Below are 23954 nucleotides of genomic sequence, written 5' to 3' on the forward strand. Positions count from 1 at the left end.
AGGAAGATGGAGCACCTTGTCACAGTGCTAGGAACACCCAAAAAGGGCAGGAAGAAAATGGTATCCAGAAGGTGCCCTGGCTGAGTCAATCACCTGACATGAACCCCATCAAAAACCTTTGGGCCATACTCGACCGGCAAGTCAAGGAACAACCAAAAAACCAACTTCGAAGAGCAATCTACTCCAAGTTTTGAAGCAAGAGTGGGCGAAAATCCCACAATATAAAATTGACGAGATGATTCTCACAATGCCCCAAAGCATCAACGAACTCCACGAAGCGAAAGGAAGATCTACTAGATATTAATTAAATTATAAATATATCAATTCATGTGAATATGACTAACAATTTTAATTTTTCTGAAAAGGTGGTGTCTGTTTACTTGTGACCACGCTGTGTATATATGTGATAGTGTTTTTGTGTATGCTCCAGCAACTTCAACTTACTCATGAAGTGGTGCTGTACACATTTTAATAAATTATTACAAGTCTTTTAGGGCATTAGATCTTTTTTATTATCTTGTAAGTTTCAGACTGTAGAGATTGAAGAAGTCTATTACAATATAAAATTAGTTACTGTTACTTATTTGTTGCTCTTCTTAACTTATTTTTGTTGTGCTGTTTATCGTAACAATTCTTGGCCTTTTTATTAATGATTTGTGGCTCTAGGTATCATTACTGTATCAATGAAAATTCTAAAATGTACTTCTTATGACTGCAGCATTAATGACATTATATGCTAAGTGAATGACATGTAGTTAGAGCAAACAAAATCCATTTCCTTGTCTAAACTTAGAACAGTCAAATTTCATATGCAAAGAAATTTTCAATATATCTTTTTTATTTATGATGAGTCATTTTGGTGTACCTTTTTAATTGGGTATAAGGCAGTTTTCTTCATAGTATACACACAGTTGTTTTATTAATCAACTAAGATGAAAGTTATGTTTAATTAATTACCTTAATTATAATTTCTGAGAAACATTATAGTTTCTAAATTTCTTCTCCATTATAAGTATTTTATTGATGTTTATTAAACATCATGATACGTACCTGAAGTATTGTGCCACACATGACTGAAAACAGGTGTCAGGGGGTAGTAAGGTACCAAGCAAAGAATGTACTGAGAGAACATGATTTTGGAAGTTTAGTGAGAATTATTTGTACTTGAATGCAGAGTTTCTTGTTCTCCCTTTCTTTTTATATTTCTGCTGCTGCTATAATATTTTGTAGATCTAGAGTGAAAAATGGAAAAACAATATTGTGTACCTGTAGGATTTGTATTTTAACTTTATTATTTCTGGCTATTGGTATGAAGACAGAACAATGTAGTTGTTTCTTTGTAAGTTTATTATGAAATATTTTGACCATTTTTCATTCATCAACTGCAATGCTCTTTTCAGTTGTTATTTTTTGTGCATAAAAAAACACATTTCATCATTGATAATGAGGAACTGTATCATACAAATGTATCTTTTTTTTCTCATAAGTTGTCTAAATTATAACATATGCATCTGCTTAACTAGAACCTAGAAGAATTAAGAAAAACACGTATTGCAGCTTGGAGTCTCTATATGTGAGAAGTCTGAAAAGGGTTATGTAATGCCTCAGACTAGATATGATTCTTTTCAAAATGTTTCTATTTATAAAATGTTTACACTTGTTTGTAAAGAAAGGAAATACGTTCATTCTTACAATGAATTGATATTACCTTTTTTATATTTGCTTGCTAAAAAAGTTCTTTTACTTTGATTTTTCTGTTTTTATTAAGGCATAAATATATTGTGATTCTCGAACATCCATCTTTATGTGAGACAAGGATTTACTAATTCAGAAAGTAAATTGTTCCTTAACTCATCATGAATGACAGCCAGAATATTGAACAGTAAACAAACAATATTGATGAACAATTACTCCTTTCCTTCTTTCATATTTTTGAACAGCCATATTTTTGTAATTCTTACAATAAGCAACAGCATCTGTTCTGATTGCTGTTGAATACAATAGCCAGTTCAGTGTAGCCTTTCATGAAGTCTATTCTCTCACCTAACATATTATTCCATAGAAACTCTCAATCTCTACTTTTGTTCATCATCTCACTCCATGCTATTTGACTGTCTCCTCTACATGATGAAGATTTTCCAATGAAATGTGGAGAGGCTGCAGGAATTCTTCTATTTGGGCATAATATATATTTCAACTGAAAGGTTAGGCTGTTCAGATTGGAAGCCATAATATTCATCTCAATTGATGGTACTCAGTTGCCTCAATCTATATTATCTTCTTCATACTTAGTTTCCTTCTGTTATGAGATGTATTCTGCATTTGAATCTGGCATTTTTGTGTGTGCAAGGTATCTCTTGACAACAACTGAAGGTCTTTTGTTTGCTGCCAACTTCAGGGTTCAGTAGTTTATTTAGAACCAGAGTTGTATGACAGTCCAGCACTGTGACATCGGTATCTGAAGGACCAGAACCTTGTTGTGGTCTATACAACTGCTTACCAATACTTTAAAATGCATAAAATTTTTGCAAGGAAGGTTTTGGTATCTCCTGGATGACTTCAGTGTCAGTAAGTTGTTTGCTGTCTTTGCATATGAAATTGTTATCAAGAATGACAAACGAGACATTTTGTGATTTAGCTGTATCTCCTGAACTTTTGTTTCTTGTGATTGATCGTTTCTATAGCTACCTGTTTCATTCTTTCAAATTGTGGCTGACTGAATACATGTGTTTTAACTCTATAATGAAACAAACTGAGTTACATTCAGTGTATTTTAATGAAATTATTATTATCAAGTACATTATAGTTCAAAGTTTTGTGTTATCTTAGTTTTAATTCCTTTATTTCAAAAGAAACATTGAAAGCAATAATGTGCAAATAATTACATTAAATACCGAATTTTTATTAGAAATAGTAGAAAAAACAAAAATTATATATTTTTCTCAAACTACATACATTTATGAAAGTTCTTGTCAAGTTTTAAACAATGTTATCCACTGGTTTTATTACTGGAATGAAATTTAAAGAGATATACATAATATACATAGTCTGAAGCATGTTGTCATTATCAGGTTAAATACTGATTTCTTAGCTTTTCAAATTGTGGCTAAGTGAATATATGTGCTCTAAATACCAGTATTTTAGCAAGTACATACAGGGCTTTTGCATAGCATTTCACTGCATTATTAACACATTCAATTTTTCAACATGCCTGCTATGGTAACTTCCCTGACCTAAATAATATAGAAAAAGTTACTGACTTTCTTTGTCACTGTTATGATGTAGGCTTATTAGCCTTAGCTTACATATTTCAGAATGAATTAATGCAATAATGATAAAACATAGGGTTAAAAAATGAAAGGTATACAATAAAATATTATTTGTACCAATTTGGCAGATACACTGTATTACAAGATATTTATATATGGTGAAAATTTTACTACAGAGAAAATGTAAGCATGCTGCAGAACTTGCAAAACTTTTTATTTCATAGATTCCATTAGTGTTAGTAAATCTGACACTAAACCAGATGAACTTACCTCACCCAACTTTTTCTTTTCTGAAAAATGTATTCAAGCTCTTTGCAAATAAAGAACACATATTCTCAAGTTGAACATGGTCTCCTCCTCTGCTGATAGTATCCCAGACTGAAGATTAATTGATGTTTTTTTTCTGACATGCAGTAAAGGATGCCTGTGGTAGTACAGTTAAAGTGAAGAATATTTGTACATGCATTTAAGTTTAAAAAGTGTATAAGATATGAAATTCACATAAACAAGTGCATAATATATGTTGTATTTTTTAAGGAAGTACTGTAGCAAAATGTTTTTGTCTTACTTGTTCAAATTATATAAAGTAGTTTAAATGACCTGACTTGAGATCTATATAACAGTTATCATTTAGCAATTAACCATTACTTTTTAGATAATAGAATAGCATGTTTCATATTTAAATCACTAAAAGAAACAACTACAAGCAAAATAAACATGGCTTTAATCCAATATTTTGATTTCCTGAATAAAGTGTCTAATGTTTATAACTTTTCAGCTTTTCTGGATTTGCCAATTATTTGAGCCTGCAACAAACTTTGAAACTGTGGAATCTTAGTAATTGTCCAAGGTTGAAGACTCTTGCCAAATGTCCTTATTGAATATAAAATGTTAGAGAAATACAGAAAAAGAATAACGAAGATACTATAATTTTATGGCCCTTGTAACTTTAGTCAAGTGGTCCAAGTTTAATGTTTTTCTTGTTTTTTTCTTCTAAGATAACGCAATGACTTGTTTAGAAAGAACTATCAAACCAATTGTGGTAATAATGTTGCCAGTTTTACATAATACAGTGCAGTTACACATTGTTTGCAGTATTAATTTGTTTTTTTGGACAGCCTGAACCAAAACCCATGATAAACAAGATAAATGTTCCTGTAAAACCTGTGACAGAACACCAATTCAAGACAGTAGTTTCAAATGTGAAGAGCAAGTTTGTTGAAGATGATAATATGGTAAGACATACATATATATTTAGTTGATTTTTTCAAAAAAAGGAAATGTGGTTAAAGGTTTTTTTGAAAAGTAGATACTTTAAACATAATGCATGATAACCATTGAATGTTTCAGAACCTAAATTATTTGGAATTCAATTTATCATAAACAAAAAACCACAACATAACATACTTATACACTATGCCATTATGCAATATACCCATTATCCATCAATCTGAAATACATTTTTTCTGCAAACTGCACAGATCCTGACACTCAAGATTTATTGGTGTTCATCTTTTTAAACTTACATTATTCATTTGACAAATTAAGTAACTGTCCCACAAAGAAACATTTGTATTAAATATTTTTAAATTTTGCAAAACATTGTTATCTGTTTCATTCAAAAACAAATACACATTTTGAAAATAAATAATTACAGTCACAGGCCTAATGATATCATGTGCTAGCCCACTCTTCTTATGGAAATTTTGAAATATAGTATCATATATTAAAAGTTATTCCTCTTTTTCTCCTTTTAGAAATTGTGTAACATCTTCAAAGTGAGCCCTTGCTAATTTTTAAACGTATGCCAGGGCTAAGTCCACTCGCTGTAAAACTTCATTAGTTTCAAACCATATGCCAGGGCTAAGTCCACTCACTGTAAAACTCCATTAGTTTCAAACCATATGCCAGGGCTAAGTCCACTCACTGTAAGACTCCATTAGTTTCAAACCATATGCCAGGGCTAAGTCCACTCGCTTTAAGACTTCATTAGTTTCAAACCATATGCCAGGGCTAAGTCTACTCACTGTAAGACTTCATTAGTTTCAAACCATATGCCAGAGCTAAGTCCACTCGCTGTAAGACTTCATTAGTTTCAAACTACTAGCAGAATATTTTGGAAAATATAATACAATTGCTAAAGTAATTACGTCCATAAAATAAACAAGCTAGGAAAACAATAAAATTGATTTATTATATAAATTGTATATTAAATTAAAAAACCATCATATAGTTGAATTATTTGAAGATGTGTGATCACAGAATGCTTCTGATGAAAGAACCTGAAATTGTGGATTTTTTTCAGTCAGGATTGGAAATAAAGGGAGCTCTACAGTAAATAGGTTGAGAGATAGAATAATTGTAAATATGAACATTTCAGTTGTAGTTTTACTTTATAGGTAATTTAAGGGGGATTCCAGGCAGAATTTTTGAAACTAAATTTTGTCATCTGCTCTCATAACAAAACATGGATAAAAAAGATTAATTTAAAAGCTTGATGTTTACCTAGTGGGAAAACCAATATTGTATAGAGCATAAAAGAGTCCTTACATTATAAGGATTTGTGTAATGTTCAAATATATATTTGCATATAAAGATACCAATAAAACAAAGTCAAATATCTAATCTGCAAAGTACATGTCAGGCAAATATAGAATGAGAATATATATGTTTTAAAGAAGACTAGGCAGCTATCAGGCTTTGGTTTTCCATAACAAAGATGTTTTTCCTTTTTTCTATGTTCCTTTAACAGTTTGTCTTCAAGTCATTTTAGATTAGTTTTATATTCTATGCCTATAAACTGTTTTAGTTATAAGATTTCAGGCCCACACTAATCCTTGTTCTGCAGAAGCTTGCTTGTTTTGTGTTTTATAGTGTATATGGTAGGTGAGAAACCAGGCCTATTTTACAGTTGATGTGGCACCATAGCAAGGTTACAACCAAGGCCTGTACAGAAATGCTTGAAAATCTAGAAATATATTCTCATCCAGTGATAGGTTCTTAGCAGAAATAGTTATTTTTTCTTGGGATGGGCAAAAAATTCTAAAAAAAAATCAACAGTAGGTATTTTACTGACAAAACCTTTTGCACAGGTGCAGAAACGAAAATGAACTTTTTTAAAAATTTTCTTCATGAATTACACTAAATAAGTGTCAGAATATGACCAAATATTTTGGTCTTAAAATTGTTGAAATATAGTTAGAATTAACATAAAACTTTCTTCTGAGACAATAATTCACTTCTGCACACAGAAATGCTATTTTTGTTGCTCATCTACTATGAGATTTGCATGCTACTAGGTTTGAGGTAACTTCCATCTAAATTCACATTTTATGTGAACTGCACTGGTGCATGATAACATCATCATGCAAAAAAAGCCCTCCACCAATAGGAGAGCAACACAACTCCCCATGAGCAGTAACTTACCCTATGCATTTGCACTCATAATAACTTCATTCTTCTCCTTGGCATTGCGTTGAACAGATGAGTTCAAAATTTGTCATCTGAGTTCAGTTTAATGAGATTTGCATTTGTTAATGAAACTTTGATTATTGTTTTTTTTTGGCTTTTGTTTTAAAAGCTGTAATTTTTTTATCACGAATTCTTAAATGATAGTGACTATGTGAGTGATGATATTACACACACACTGACCTTATTTCTACTATGGCTTCTTGAGGCTCATTACATGCTAGAAAAGCCATTGTTCAATGGATTGTGGACTACCACATGCTTACTGGGCCTCCTACTCCTGTCCTGTCAGTCAACATTCTTTTTCTTCAATCAGGAATGATCTACGAGATTAAGAATTTAACCTGAATGTAGTGCCATAACATTCGAGGAATGACCTTAATCTTAACCTTTCAATCTCATTTTGGATTTCATTCTCAAATATGTTTCCTTTCCTGATTTCTTGCCTGTGTTCTGTAATATTTCTCATTTTTCGCTCCATGATCTCCATTTCCTGGCATTTATCTTTTCTAATTGCTCGTTATTAGGGCTTATGTTGTATCATTTCTCTAATAGCTCCTCTCTCACACTCAGATATCTTGTTCCCTCTGCATTCAGCACTCTTTGCCCATTTCTTTCCTTTCTCAGCCTCCAATCTTAGGTATCTATTTGTCCTGCTTTGTGATTGGGCCTCTTGCCTTTCATTTTGTTCTCTGATTTGTCAATTTTGCATCTTTTTTTTCACCACCTTTCCATATTCCCTCTCTTACCTCTGTCTTTTGTCTGAGGCATGTTATCATGCTCCAGAGGGGTTTTCTGTAGAAATGTGTTTCCTTCTCTTTGCCATCTTAGCCTGTTTCAGTTCTTCTGCTCTGTCCCTTCTCACTTAGTCCCCAGGATGATGGAATTTGTTGAGTTATGTTTCTCTTTACTGTACACCTTCCTCCTCCTTGTGTACATGGTCTTTGATGGACTCTTTTTGTTTGCCTGAACATCTTCAATAGTGTTAATTTCTTACTGGAGACCTGTATTGATATTTTATGACTTCAGTTATCATTATCTTCCCATGTTTTTCTTCTTTCTGGAGACCTGGACTGATATTCCATGGCTTCAGTCATTGTTATCTTACCAGGTTTTTCTTCTTTCTTGACTTTACTCTTTACTCCTGTTCATCGCTTGGACCTGTCTACCATAACCCTCATTACAGGTTCCTGACTGTTCTATTTTTTTGTCAGTGACTATTATGTCACATCCAACCCTGTACATGACTCTTCTCTTGCTACTGATAGCATTTTCTGCCAACAGTTGTTTTTCATTTCTCCACCATGGTCTCTCTTCACTCCTCTTCCCATTTCCTTTTCTCCTTCCTCAAACCTCATCTATGGTCCTTTTTACCAAGTCTAGTTGGCCATGGTCAATGTAGTGGATATCTTCCTACACATCCCTCTTGACTCATCCACCATATGTTTTCTTTATGTCTATTGAATTCATGTCTTCCATTTCCTTGCTCTTCCCTTAAGCATAGCATTGGTCCCACTTGAATTCATTTGTATCATGAGGTCTTTTCTTACCATATTCACTACCCAGAGCTGGCATTCCTTTTCTTGGATGATTGACTTCTTTTGGCCCATTCTCAAGTGGTATCCTTTTCTCTCACCTCTTTTCTTTTACCTGAGGCTACTTGCTTGGAGTGGCTTGTCATGTGATCTAAGTCCTTTTTCACAGTCACTCAATATTTGGTACCTTTGGGTGTTTTCATCTCTTGTTTCAGCCTTCTCCTCTTTGCCTACAAGCTATTGCACATCTGGTCACCAGAATTTTCTCTACTCATTCTCCTCATTTGAAAGGAGAGGTTCGCTCAATTTTGAGAACTCTGGCTTCTCTTGTCTCACACCTTTGTAGCACACACACATGCACCTCCTCCAGTGGACTTTGCAGATCTGAATAATTCTTTTTCAGGTTTCATTGTCCTTGTTTTTGAACCTCTGCTCTAGGAATTGTCATGGTGACAGGACTGTTCCTCTGCTAATACCCAAACTGGATTTAAATATTAACCCATACTTCACTCTCTAATTGAGGCATATCTACGTGTGAGGACATGGCTTCTGGCATTTGAATGCATGATGAACATTCAGTCTACATCAACATGTTCAAACTTCTTGTTATTAACTGGGTATGTTCCCATTTCTGCCCCTACTGGTGGATCAATTGTTCATTATCCACTTTAACAATTCCATGGTTGTATCTCACATCAACTGTCCAAGAAACACCCATTCCAGAACCCTTTGCTTTCAGGCATTGGACCTACTCTTCTGGACCCATTCCTATCTTGTTTACTGTCATTTGCTGGGAGCTAAGAACTTGGTGGCAGACTGTTTCTCTCAGTCAGTCTGCCTTCTATCAGTGGAGTGGTCTCTACACTCCAAGGTCTTTCATTGGGTTTGCTCTCAGTTGGCCATTCTTCTAACAGATGTCTCTGCCACCCTTCTAACCTCCAGGTCTCCTCTCTTCCAATGCTCTGTTCCCATTCTTTGGCTCAGGCTGCTGATGATCTCAGCCAGGCCTTGTCTTACCAATTTCTATATGCCCATCCTCTTCTTCATCTCCTCCCTTGGGTCCTTGTCTTGATATGCAACACTCCTTGTCGGGTCTTATTGTTGGTGATTCTTTGGCCAGATCAGCTTTGGTTTCCTCTTACTATACCCAGTATCCATTTCTGTTACTTCAACTACATACATCCCTCTTTTATCCAGGGGTATCATCCCTCCATCTTCACGTTTGGGATTTGTCCAGATCATCACCCATTGAGCCATATTGTCCAATGATGTGGCATTCTTCTTGTCACATTCCTGTTTCCCTTCCATTGTGTCTGTCCGTCAACAATAATGGGGAGATTTTCATTGTTGGTCCATCTGTAACTCCTTCCCTCCTGGCCATCTTACCAAGAACCACCTTTTTGCCTTTTTACCTGGCTGTTAGTCAATGGTTTGTTGGTCTCTACCATTGCTGGTTATTGGATGGCCTTGTCCATTACATTTTGCCTTTCCAAGTACCACATAGTGTTTATTTCTTTCCTCTCCACTCCCTTCCACTCCTTCCTTCTTAACCAACCTCAATGCCTGACTGAGCTGGACCCTTCATTGTTTTGAATACTCTCATGAATACTCTTCAGTCTTTTGCTCTTCTCTACTCAGACTCGTCTTTTCTTCCTCAGATTTTAGCACTCAGGAAGGTGACTGTACTTTCTCTCTTTTCTCCTTTCCTTTCTATCTTTTGCCTATATTTTAATTCAGCCCTAGACCAGCTCCTGTATCCTGTTTGAGCTGTTTGACATTACTTGTCATGAATATCTCCCTTTCTTCTGTGAACCTTTTTTCCTTTCCTCTCATAGTGGATAGGTCCTTCACCTACTATGATTGGTTTATGATTCTATGAATTTGGATCCTTGTTGGCTATTTCATGTTTCATAGCATCTATTTTGTCTCATGTCTTACTCTTGCATTACATTTTGCTGACCCTTGGACAAGATCCTTCAGGCTGGCATCTGGACAAGTCCTAACATGTTTGTCTTTTATTCTCTTTGTTATCTGACTGTTTCATATGCTGACAGAATTTGACTCCCTCTGGTTGCTATTCTTTAATCCATGCACTGTTCTTGAGAAGGAGATATACAATTTCTTTTTATCTCCCTCTGTTTACTTAATTAGTTCATTATTTTCATGACATATGTTGATTTAATTGTAATTTTTATTAATCAGTTAGTTTAATAGCACTAATTGATATAATTGCTCTTCATGTGTAAATGATTAAATTGCTCGTCCCTAATTAATACAGTAATTAATACTTACTCAACTAGTATGGTAAACAAAGTAATATTAGTTTATATAAGCTTATTGTTTACTATGAGTATTGGCAAAAAGTACTCAACAAATATGGCAATTAAAGTAATGTTGTATATGTAACCTTATTAACTTTTCATTGCCAGGTTGAATTTTGGTTACCAAAAATGTAGGCAGGTTCTTTGGTCAGAAGATTTATTGACCTTTTTTTTTAAAGAAGTTTGATAATTGATTAATTACACAAGTTCATTTATAAACCATGTTCATAATTTCTTCAGTCTATACATATAGTGTAGACTAACTGTTGAAAAATTGTAAGTATTTACAAAGTATAGTAGCCTTTAATAAAAACAAGTAATGTATTTACAGTGGGGTTTTGGCGCAATTTATAGCTAACTATTGTAATTGCATCAATATCTACAAAATATAGCCTCATCATATTTACTCTTTTTTCATCTATATTAACTGAAATAAATTTAGTAATTTTTACTTGAGGTTATCATATTTCTATAGCTAAGTTTGTATGACACTCATGCTGGTATTATGGCCACCAAAGTTATAGAGATGGAGCATAATTGTTTCAGGTACACATCAGTCTGTATCTGAAGTTGACTTATTAGTTATGCCAGGTTTTTATAGAAGGTCAGTTAATACCTTGTGTTTTAATATGAGTTATTGTGGCATCTATTTTATTATTACTTTATGTTTCTAAGCACTTGGCTTACTATTTATTTGTCTTTACAATAACATTTATGGATTCTTTTCTTAGCATATTGTCAACAGTGTTGCAGTGAACCCAAGACCACTTGACAGAGGAGCACTTGGAGCTGTAGGTGGACCAAAAGGTAACTAGACAAACAGCAACAAAATTACTTTATTTCGTACCTTGGGAACAAGAAATTGCAAAAACTTTATGTAAATATCTTGGAATAATGTTGTTTTTACATGAAATATTTCTCTTTCACATTTAAATATATATATATATATTTATTTATTAGAAGTATGGTATTGGATGAAGTCTTGATATGGTAAAATTCTCACAGGTAACTACTGCTGTGATAAAAAATAATGTTTTTCACAAGTTATCCCACATATTTGTTTATAATGAATTTAGTAAGTAAGTACAAAAATGCAACAAAAAATTTCGAATATGAAATAGTTTTACTTGTAACAGTGCTTTCTAGGGTTTTTTAAACTGTAAAAATGTTTTTATTGATGAAACACATTTACCATGAGTAGCAAGAGTAGACTGTTGTTTCATATGGTCAGCTATTTCCTTAAGTGAGCTTTCTGTAATCGTTAAGTAAATATTGATAGCAATGACATTGTGATGTTTTACTTCCCATATATGTATATACGGCATTGTGATCAGTTGTAGCTTGGCATATTATTGATAGATCCATCATAAAGTTTGTATTTCATGAAAGCATTCATCTTTATTCACACATGTAGGTCTTTTTTAGATTTTATTTTCAAGTAAACCAAATATATTCAAGGCAAAGTTTTCATTATCAAGATACAAGATTTACAGTAATCATGAATTTACTATTAGGCCACCATTCTTTTGATTGTTTTCAAAACAAATTATTTGTATATCAGTTTAATATTATCCATATTTTCTGTGTTATATTGTTAGAACTTTGGTAATCCTTAGGTGAACACTTTCTGTTATGCTAATTTGAAGCGTAATTTATTCTTTTCATTCTCTAAGATATTGCAATTCTTCAAAACTGGTGTTCTTAAGTATGTTGTTCAATATGAATTACTACATGAGTGTGTATAATCTATGTTGGAGAAGAAAAGAAATATGTTTTCTGTTGGTTTTGAAGTCTTTGAATTACATCTGAGTGTGCACATTGGAAACAATTTGTTTTGTGTTCAAGTGTTAAGCTATTTGTTTAGTTTATGTGGTTTTTAAATGTTAAATGACTGATAAATGCAAATTAAGGAATCATTGTTACTTCACCATAATGTTTCACATGCTAAGTTTTAATTTATGGAAATACACTTAGCATGATACATGTAATGAAACTGGAAGGAAAGCTTTATACATTTTAAATATGCCTGTCAGTACCACTGGCATCATTTGTAGAGTAACTTTATGATACCTTTGTTTTGTGAAATATTTTGATAATTAATGGTTGTTTAAGATATTTTTAATGTGAAATTTTTGTACAAGTCTTACATTGCCAAACATTCAAGGTATGCATTTACAAATCAGGTTTAGAGGGTTAATTTGATAGCTGATTTGTCACAGAACATTGTGTATTTTCACTATGTTTCATGGTTAAAAAGTCGTAGTTACAATATTTCTCTAGGTCCTTAAATGTAGTCTCTTTCTATGCTTTTGTTTATAGCAATTACTTATATAAGCTCCAGCTTTTAGTGTCTTTTTGATATTTTGCTAATTCATTAATGGTTAATATATATTCCAGTTAAAATAAATCAAGCTGATGTTTAGCTACAATACCACTGAAAGGGAACAATGTAAAAGCTAAGAAAGTGACTGCTTTTTTAGTGATTCATCAAACTAAGCTTCATATACAATTAAATATATATAAGTTCTAGGAACCATATTGGATATGTACACAATGTTTGTACATCCTGTTGGGTAGGTAGTAAAGTATTTTTACAGTTGTGTTGGATATGTTTTTGACTTTATCCACATATTGATTGACAATAAATTGAAAATTTAATCTGTCCATGTTAGTCACCTTCAAATGAACTTACACAACTGAAAAGTGATTTCTGTGATTGAATGGCAGCAGTCAGACTACATAACTGAGAAAGGACTAATATATTTGTGATTTCTGTTCTGCGCTTCAATCAAGAAATAGTTTAAGTCTCCCTGCTGCTATTTTTGACATTGTCTGAAGAAACAAGGATTTCCTTCTGTCAGGAGAAAATTTTGTTTCCTTCTCTTCACAAGGAAATTTTAGATGAAATGGAAGAAACTTTTGGTCCTTCAGACCAAACATTTCCTTTTGGCTATCCAAATAAACATTCAAAAAACAAACACCCAACAGGGATCGAAGTATATAAGTTTACAAGTTTCAGGTCTGGCTGAGGATTACCTAAACTCAAAAACAATTATCAATGAAAACTTGACAGTAATGAGCTCTCACCCAGAACCATGCTCCCAAGTCTGTTTATTACCTCAACCCCTATCATACCTTCTAGATCTGACTAACAACTTCCATTGGAACCTGAAACATTGTTCAAGACTCTGTTACTAATTTGTTCTAGTCAAAGAGAATCTTTTGAAGTATATCCATTGCTTTAAACGTTATAAAATAAATTGAAAGAATGTTTGTTTTGTTGACCATAAAAATCCTCTAGAAATATGTCCACTGCTTTAAACTATTATCAAAGAAACTGAAAGAATGTTTGTTTTGTTGACCATAAAAATCCTCTAGAAATATGTCCACTGCTTTAAACTTTATCAAAGAAACTGAAAGAATGTTTGTTTTGTTGACCATAAAAATCCTCTAGAAATATGTCCACTGCTTTAAACTTTATAAAAGAAACTGAAAGAATGTTTGTTTTGTTGACCATAAGAATCCTCAAGAAATATGTCCACTGCTTTAAACTTTGTGTGCCACTAGCCTTGAAGCAATTCCCACCTATCTCTCATGAATTGTGCTCCTACATGAAGATGTAATCATGCAGCGAAACCCTCCACCAATAAAAGAGTGACACACCTCCATGCACACTAACCCCCCACCCATGCAGCGAAACCCTCCACCAATAAAAGAGTGACACACCTCCATGCACACTAACCCCCCACCATGCATTAGAACTAAAGAAACATCATTCTTTTCCTTGACACTGTTTGGGCTAAACGTGTTTAAAATTTAGTCTGTGTTAAATTTAATAAGATTTGCATCATTCACAAAACTTCAGCTTTTGTTTCAAAAGATTTCATTTATATTATAAATTCTCAATGGATTGTGAATTATATTTAGTCCTGAGAGTATAACATTCTTCATACTTGGGCTTTATTTCATCAGTGGCTTTTGGATGCTCATTGGTTCTCAAGATCAATGTAGCCATTATTCAATGTTTTTTGAATCACCACATGCCTAATGGGCCTCCTACTACCATCTGGTTTTTTCTCACTAGTTGGAAATGATTAATTGGACTATCCACTTCACCTGATTTGCTTTGGGTAATACTTTGCCATTCCTTAGACAACCTTAACCTTACAATCTTTTTGGAGACTTCCTTCTCAAGTCTGTGGGCTCACCTTATCTCTCATTATTCTTGGGGTTTATCTTTTAATTTCTCTGTGCCTGTTATTAGGCTTATATTGTTTTCCTTTCTCAAATAACTTTTCTCATGCTGAAATGCCTCACCCTCTCTCATGTTCATGCCCCATTTTGTCTTGATTTCTACATTTCATTTCTTTACTTTTCTCGATTCTCTGTCTTTGGTATCTATTTGGCTAGCTTAAGGTTTGTGCCCTTTTACCTAGTCTTTCACATCTAGTTCCCCATTTTCATCTTTTTCTCTCTACTTTTCTGTATTCCCTTTCCTAACTCTGCATTTTATCTGAGGCATTTCTTCATGCTTCTGTTGGATTCTTTAGGTGTTTTTCCCTTCCCTGTTTAGCCTGTTCCACGTCTGCTTTATCCTTTCATAGTTTCTTCTCTTACTGTTCAGACTCATTGGGTCAGGTTATTTTTTTTTCTCCTTGCATACCTCTTTTTGGCTCCCTTTTTTGCCCAGATGTCTTCCTTTCACCCTGGTGTCTGGGACTGCTGTCATAAGACTTCTATCTTCATTATCTTCCCAGGTTTTGTTGTCCTCTTTCTTAACCTTGCCTTTGCTCCTATACTTCAAGAACATTCTCCTTTTCACATTCCCATCCTAAATTCCTGACCTTCCTCTTTTTCTCATCTTCCCCCAACCAGTAGTCTTTTCTCCACTTTGATCTCTTTCCTCACTCCTTTTCACTTCTCCTTTCCTTTTCATTTCCCTCTGACCACATGTGTGGTCTCTTTCACCCAGTCTGTGGTCGGTCATGGTTGATGTTTCAGCCACCTTCCTACACATCTTTCTCAATCTGTACTTTGTTTTTTGTACTTTTTCATGTTTTCCCATTCTTTCCTCTTCCCTTCAATTCCATGTTAGCCCCTCTTATATTACTTGGAATTATTTGAGCTTTCACTTGCCATATTCACTGCTCCCTTATGGTCCACTATTCTTCAACCTTTGGCTGTGTCTACTTTTTCAGCCTGGCCTAGTTTCCCTTATTTCAATATGTCCATTCCCCTATTCATCTACTCCTTCTGGCCCTCATCTTTATACACTACTTTCCCTCACGAGTTTTATTGTTTGTGCCTATTTGCCCAGTTCAGCCTTTATCCATTGACATTTGGACCCCCTTTCCTTTCTTCACTTCCCCCCCTCTCTCCCCTCGAGGTAAATTCCTGTACATGGTGAGGGGGCCTCCCAGGGAAGGTTCTGTATTTTCAGTACCTCCTCTGGGATTTAAACAACCACCCATGTGTTTGCAGTGTGTGGCAATCTGTGAAGGGGAGGAGAGGATACTGGTGGTTGGGTGGTGTCTGAAGCACTACAACACACGACTTAGACGGGTGTCTTTGGGGTAGTCCCTCAGGATCAGTCAGCTGGTCCTCTGTAAGGTCTTAGAGAGGATGATTAATTCTTGTCTTGGTTGGTTCCTTGAATCAAACAACCTCCTCTCGCCCACCCAGTGTGGGTTCAGTTGACAGCGATCCACCATGGACCATCTGATTCGACTTGAAACCTCAATCAGGGAATCCTTCCATCTTGTTTCTGTCTTATTGAGAAGGCTTATGACACTACCTGGAAGTACGGCATTTTGCAGGACGTCCATTCATATGGGTTGCATGGCCAGTTGCCCATTTTTATTTTTAATTATTCATTAGACAGGCATACCAAGTTCATGCGGGTATGACCCTTTTCTGTTCTTTCACACAGGAACTTAGAGCCCCTCAGGTGCTGTGTCTTGAATAACACACTTTTCACTATCAAGATCAGTGCTATTACTTGACAGCTTCCTCTTACTGTTGCAAACAGCCTCTATGTCTACAACCTCTACATTTCTTGTTGGCCATCTAGTATGTTGAAGTGGGCCGCAGCAAACAGTTTTACCTTTTCTTTCTCCAAAACCATTTCCATGCACTTTTGCCACCAACAGGGTTTACACCCCAATCCTGAGCTCCAACTTGGTGATATTGTTCTTCCTGTAGTTCCTGAAGCAAAGTTCTTGAGGCTTATCTTTGACTGTAAGCTTACTTTTATTTCTTACATCAAGCTGCTATGTGTCAAGTGTACAAGGGCACTGAACATCTTCCATGTCCTCTGTTCCACCTCTTGGAGAGCGGATGAATGTTCTATGCTCAAGATCCATCATGCCCTCATTCGATCCAAACTGGACCATGGGGCTCTGGTCTATGGTTCTGCCAGGGCCTCTGCCTTGAAGATGTTGGACCCCATTCACCATCTGGGGCTTTGGCTCTATATGGGGGCTTTCCACACTTCTCCTGTCCAGAGTTTGTACACAAAGTCCTACGAACCCTTTCAACTCTGCCATTTGCACCTTTCTCTGCAGTATGCTACCAAGATTCAATTCTTTCCACAGCATCCCTCCTAGGGTTGTGTCTTTCTTCATTTCACATCCAGGTGCAGCTGACTAAATTGGGTCTGTCATTGGATAATGTTGCTGTCTCCAATGATCAGCCCATCTCGCCATGGCTTATTACCATTCCCACCTGTGACCTTTCTTTGAGTCATCTGAGGAAGACAGATACTCCCAACTAGAAGTACTGTCTTCTTTTTGTACCATTCTTCAGTTTCCATTTTTACAGATGGTTTGAAATCAGATGACTCTGTGGGCTCTAGCATGGTTTGTTGTGACTCAGTGGTTGCTCACAGAATCCCCTCTACAATTTTTGTCTTCACTGTAAAGTTGTATGCCATTTTTCATGCCCTGGATCACGTAGGAACTATGCAGTACACTGATTGTATCATTTACACAGACTCTCTTAGCTCTCTACTGGTCCTGGAACCATTTACCGTTAGTTCTTGTGCTGTTTCCATCGATATTCAATAATGACTGGCCCATTTTTCTCTATCTTCCATTACTATCCAGTTTTTCTGAATATCTGGCCATGTCAGTATTTGCGGGATCAAGCTCGCTGACATCACAGCTAAGTCCGTCTGCTCTAGTACTGTCACAGCCGTTCCTGTCCTGTATACAAGGCACAGCTTCATGCCACTTGGCAGTTGACTTGGAGTGAGCAACGTCATAACAAGCTTTTTCAGATTAAACCATCTGTTGCTCTTTGGCCATCTTGTTTCCATAAGGATCGGAAGGCTAGGCTATGCATTGGTTACAGTTTTTTAACTCATTGTTTTATTTTATCTGGAACTGATCCAACAATGTGTGGCCTTTGTGACACTCAAGTCACAATAGTCCACGTTTTACTATCGTGCTGTCATTACGACCATGAGCAGCGACACCATTTTAGACATGTATTTTCTATGGGTTTACCAATGATGCGGGACAGTGTCATTGGCAATAATGACACTGTCCAGTTTGATTGTTTGTTTTTTTAATTTTTACAAGCCATTGGCCTTTTTAATTCTGTTTGAGTCTTTTATATGAATTTTGGACATTGTTTAGTTTTAACTTGATTTATTTTTGCATTTTATAGATTTTTACCGATTATTTGGTGCAGATAGGCTAGTTGCTTACCACCAAAAAATGCCAAACAATCAACCAATCCCCCCCTCCTCTCTCTCTCGCTTTACCCTCATATGTCCCTTCATCAAGAGTTATATTCCTACCTTCTGGCACATAGAATTTGCCCAATCTGTCACCTGTCAGGTTATACGGACTTTTTTCCTTTGTGTCACTCTTGTCGTCTTTCCACTGCCTTTTTCTATCAACTTCTGTCATGGGTCTTTATCATCACTCGTTCTACCACACCTTTCTGCTTTTTTTCTTGATTGTTTAGCATTAACTTGTTGATCTACACCTCTACTGATTGTCAGGAGACCTTTCCTGATACCACCACAAGGTATTTATTCCCCTATTCTCTCCACTCTGTTCTGCTCCTATTTTTTCTCTGACCTTTTCACCATGCCCCATGACTGACTGAGACCTTAATGGGGTTTACATGTTCTGGTGCATGCCTCCTTCAAGCCCTTGGCTTCCTGCCTTTTGGACTGTCTCTTTTCTCCCGAGATGTTTCCTCCTCTTTCTTATCTACTATCTGCTGTTTGGATGTCCATCTCGTGGTTGCTTCACGCCCTCTTCTACTGCACTTCTGTATCCCTCTTCTTGGTCTTATTTTTCTTTTCTCAGTCTTTAACTGCTCACTGCTCTGTAGATTACCTGTACTTCTCTCTCTTGCCTATTGGACCATTTAGACCTGGATCAGCTCCCATGACCTTTTGGGCTGTTCAGTGTGCCTATTCATAGACCTCCTTTTTTTTTTCCCACAGACCCCTTTTCTTCTCCCCTTATTGGTGAGCCTGTTACTTCCTCCAGTTGACAAGTTTGTCTCGGGTTGGGGATGCCCGCAGACTCACATTTCTTCCCATTAGATTTGTTGCCTTTCTCCTTCTTTTACATTTCTTTTTTTCACTGGCCCTACAATGAGCTCCTCCAAGTAGACAGACATGTGGACATTCTCCACACATTTGTCTCCTTAACACCTTCTGGCTGTTTAATCTCTCCTGATGAGTTTTGGCTTCCACAGGTTGATTTTCTTCTGTCATCCCACTGTCTTTGATAATAATATTTACTATTTCTCTTTCAGGGCCCATTTTTTGTTCTTAGGATCCCACCTGGTGACTGGTGGTGTTTCCCATGGTATACTACTACAACTATGAATGTATTTAATTAGATATTTGGTAAATTTCTTTTTTGTTAATCATTTGTAGAAGTAGTTTGGGAAAAACTTAAGTTTAGTAAAATGACTTATTATTTATTAATTGTGAAACTATAAATTGGAAGATCATATAACTTGCATGTATTGCATGTACTTTAGTTGAAAGTGTTTTAATGGTTCATGACCCTCTAGTCTTTGGTATCAGTAGGTATTGTAATAAAAAAGATCATGGCATTTAAGTTTGTTTCTCTCTCTATTCTGAACCTATAGAAGGAATAATACAGAAGCTCGGAGTGTCTCTTTCATACACTTTTTGAAATATAGAACCCATTCCAGATACCAAGGTTTTGCTCTGGAAAAAAAAGTGTTATGTGAAACATTAATCTAATTTCATACATTCATAAATTGTTAGATTATTTTGTTCATTATTCAGTTTCCATTGTATTATTAACCTATTTTAAAAGTAAAATTAAACATCAAGTTACCTTTACAGCTATACTCATTGTTTGTATTCTCTTGAAGAGTTTGTGACTGTGGCTACTCCTCAATATGTAACTCCTCCAGCTGTTGATAATCCAAATGAGTTCCCAGCACTAGGCATGTCCAGTAAGTTTTTTATAAAATAGTTTAAATGATTTAGTACATATAAGCATTCTGAAATGACTTGTGTTCATTTGTCTTATTTATACTGTGGCCAATAACCATAGAAAATTAGTCAAAAATAAAAAAGTTTGTTAGAAAGTGTTAAATACATGCTTCAAATGCTATGTATAGAAAAAACTGATTAATAGATAAGAAAGAAACTAATATCATGTATGTTTTAAGTTGCTATAATCATGTCACTATTTTTAGCAAATCTGACCTTACTTGTATTTGTGAACTAACTCATTTTGTGTATAGTTTAAAGTTTCTTTTTCTTTTTTTTTGATAGAGTTGGAAAACTTGTTAATGCAAAACTTATTATTACTATATTGTATTTTGTAATCTAAATTTTTGAAGTTTAATCACAAAAGCTGAGTATGTTTTTCAAGAGTATACAGATGCTGCATTGCAATGCAGTGTTTTATTTCATGTGTTGCAACTAAGTATCAAATAAATCTTTTGATCTGTATACTTGTGTCATTTACAGTGAGCAAGATCACACAATGCAGAAACATGTAGCATATGTAAATAGTGCACATAATACTGTACAGTAGACATAGATTTTGTCTAAGTGTATATTCCGGATCAGTTTTATTATTGAACAAGATGTTTGTGAATAGGTTCTGACATTGTAACCTTTTGTAATACATAAGAAAACAATTACACTACCCCCCAATAAAATATGACCACTTCCAGTAATAGTATTTTATAATGTCCATGAAATTGTTTGAATATCGTACTTATTTACCAGCTGATATTTGTATTGAAATTACTCTTGGCCTGAGTTTTCACTCTTTCAGAAAAATAACAATATGTTATACACAGAGGTGTAGTGCTAAATAAAGTGGTGGAATGGATTTAACCACATAAGATGAAATTCACTTGATATAGTGGCAGTATGTCATTCCAGCTATAAAAAAAGTACAGGTACACTGTGCCCACTTGTTCCCACCCCACTACATCCCTGATTATACATTTACTTATACATGTATAATATTAGTATTCCAACTACTGAATGTGTGCCATATTCAACTGTGTTTGTTTTGACCCAGCTAGCCTGATGAGCTCTGTATTTAACAAAAACCATCATTGGCAATGAATATGGCAAACAGGAGGGACTAGATAAAGAACAAAGTGTCAAAAAATATAAGAGGCCCAATACTAATGTCTTATGATTAGTATAATTACTTACTATCATGCTTTGCCAGCTTAGAAGAGGAATTCACACCATAAAAATTGTTGTTGTAATAATTGACTTATAGAAATAGTGTTTGTTGTGTCAAAAAACCAACCTGATGAACTCTGCATAAAGATAAACATGTCATTGGCAATGGCTAAGGCAAATAATATTATTATACACTCTTCTAATTCTTGAAAATTCCTAAGAGACTAGATAAAGAATGCAGTGTCAAAAAATATAATATGCCCAATACTAATGTCTCATGACAAGTATAATTATTTTCATGCTCAAAAAAGGTGCACGCATCATAACAATTATTATACATTTAGTTTGACATCAATTTGTTTCTTTTTTTTTTAAGTTCATTGAGTAATGTATCAAGTGCTTTAATAATTCAATTCAGTGCATGCATTTTTGAAAAATTTTTGTATTATGGTACATGTGTTTGATATATTAAACTTTTCATATTTTAGGTTTCATAGTATTGGGTTTTAGTTTATGTTTAGCATAGATAAACTTTTGGATTCTGAGTAAAGAAACCACATCTATAATAATTTTAGTGATTTAAATATTATACAATGTATTTTTCAATATAAGTAACAGTGTAGCTGTTTTTTCTTTGTTACAAGTTTGAGTAGAATTGATTAAATTATTTAAATCAGAATATGATAAAAATAAATAATTGATTCAGCTTAGTAAAGTTCTCATTTTTTCTCTATAACAGAATTGAATCTCGACAAATCGAGCTCTGCAACTGGCAAACAATATGCAAGCGTAGCTGGAAGAGGACGCTTATTAGCAGCTAACTTCATGCAACCACAGACATCCACTAAGCCACCAGATTCATTAAGACAACCTAAAACTATCCCACAGGCACTCAGTGCTGGTATGGTATTAAATATGTTTTATCCACTACACACAAGCATAGCAAATAAATCTTAAAATACTCCAGGTTTTTGTGTTTCACTATCTTTAGTAGGTTAATAATAAATCTAAAACAAAGATCTTATTGTAGATGATTTAAAACTATTAATAATTTATAACTTTATTTGAGTATGCCATGGATAAATCTTATTATAGCTCAAAACTTGTGGAAAACTTCTTGCAAGGAAAATTAGTAGTATTTTGAGATATGGATTTCAACGTGAACATTTTGTTTTACAAGCAAGCAGGTAACACATGCTTGAATATTTCAATAAGGAAATGTGGTTATTTCAGAGAATTGATTGGCTAATAAAATGGCTCTTTTAACTAATCTGTTTTGGGTTAGTTTTATTACTGAGCAATTTGCTTGTGAATAGGTCCTAACTTGTATAATGGATATTGTATCCTTTTTGAAATGTATAAAAACCAGCTACACTGCTGTTTAATAAATCAAAAACACCTTCAGTAATAGTATTTCATTAGATACTTAGAGAAAGTTCATACTTTTGTTGAGGATGGAAGCATTACCGGACCTTTCAATATACAAAACAGTTTTTGTGTAATCTTTGTTGCATGTGAAGATTCACATAAAATATTTTACTGTTGAACAATGCTGTGGGCTTTTCAGTCAGCATCATTACAGTTGTTAGCAGTATAAGTTGTGTTATTTTATTGAAAAACAGCATATTTACTGGTAGATGGAAATATTTCTTTGGAAGTTTTAAAGCTTCCCTCATATTGATTAATATGTTGGTATTGTTACCTTTTTCATGAGTTGAAACTGTTTAAGAACAAAATAGGTTATGACATTTATATATATTGATTTAAATATTCTTTTTTTTTGCATTGGATATTTCCATTTAAGCCAAGAAAGCACTTTTTTAACAAAACTTAGTCTGAAATTAATTAGAATTCAGGTGATAAAATTGAAATAGCTACTGCTGTATTTCTGTCAGACATTCACCTGTAAAGTTCTCTTTACAGAAGTTGTTTTTATAATTTCAAATAACTAATTTTTATTGAGCAAACTGTTTCATTTTAGGTTTCAATAACTTGTATAGAACACTCCATGTTGTCATAGCTAGTAGCCTTTTGAATATTTTAATAAAGATTAAATAGTTAATTACTAATTAAAAACATTATACTTTTTTGGATGCTAATCTGTTGTCATTTTCAAGGATGTCCTAAGAAAAATCTGTTTTTATGTGGCTGAGCTGAGATTCAAACTTCAGTTTTTTGATTGAAAGACAGACGTGTTATACATTCATCAGTATTAATGTCTTCTGTGTTTGGTATTGAATTAAACATCTCAAGTGTGATCAGGTTTAGAAAGTCTTTACATGCTAGTCAAGCTCAAACAGTAATTTTTATCAAGATCTGCCCATAACTCTCTTTTAGTCTGCTACTTCTTTATGTTTTAGTTGATACATTTGGAAACAATTTAAAAACTGTTACATGTGCCATGGTAATATGAAAGCTATAAAAACTGTTATATGTGCCATGGTAATATGAAAGCTAAAAGACTGTTGCATTTGCCATGGTAATATGAAAGCTATAAAAACTGTTACATGTGCCATGGTAATATGAAAGCTATAAAAACTGTTACATGTGCCATGGTAATATGAAATCTAAAAGACTGTTGCTTTTGCCATGGTAATATGAAATCTAAAAGACTGTTGCTTTTGCCATGGTTATATGAAAGCTATAAAAACTGTTACATGTGCCATGGTAATATGAAAGCTATAAAAACTGTTACATGTGCCAT

The 23954-nt window shown here is 34.4% G+C and overlaps 1 protein-coding gene across 1 annotated transcript in view; it reads left to right on the forward strand.

Annotated features, from left to right (window-relative positions):
• Nucleotides 1–23954, forward strand: part of LOC106471337 (protein maelstrom homolog) — a 79394-nt gene that overhangs the window by 52692 nt on the left and 2748 nt on the right. Inside the window, exons 10-13 of the mRNA XM_013931937.2 lie at nucleotides 4388–4504; nucleotides 11325–11400; nucleotides 19966–20049; nucleotides 21990–22151. Of these exons, the coding sequence (XP_013787391.1) occupies nucleotides 4388–4504; nucleotides 11325–11400; nucleotides 19966–20049; nucleotides 21990–22151 (439 nt within the window). The remainder of the gene's footprint in view (nucleotides 1–4387; nucleotides 4505–11324; nucleotides 11401–19965; nucleotides 20050–21989; nucleotides 22152–23954) is intronic.

This window comes from Limulus polyphemus, unplaced genomic scaffold (genome assembly GCF_000517525.1).
Source record: "Limulus polyphemus unplaced genomic scaffold, Limulus_polyphemus-2.1.2 Scaffold4553, whole genome shotgun sequence".
Taxonomy (NCBI): Eukaryota; Metazoa; Arthropoda; class Merostomata; order Xiphosura; family Limulidae; genus Limulus; species Limulus polyphemus.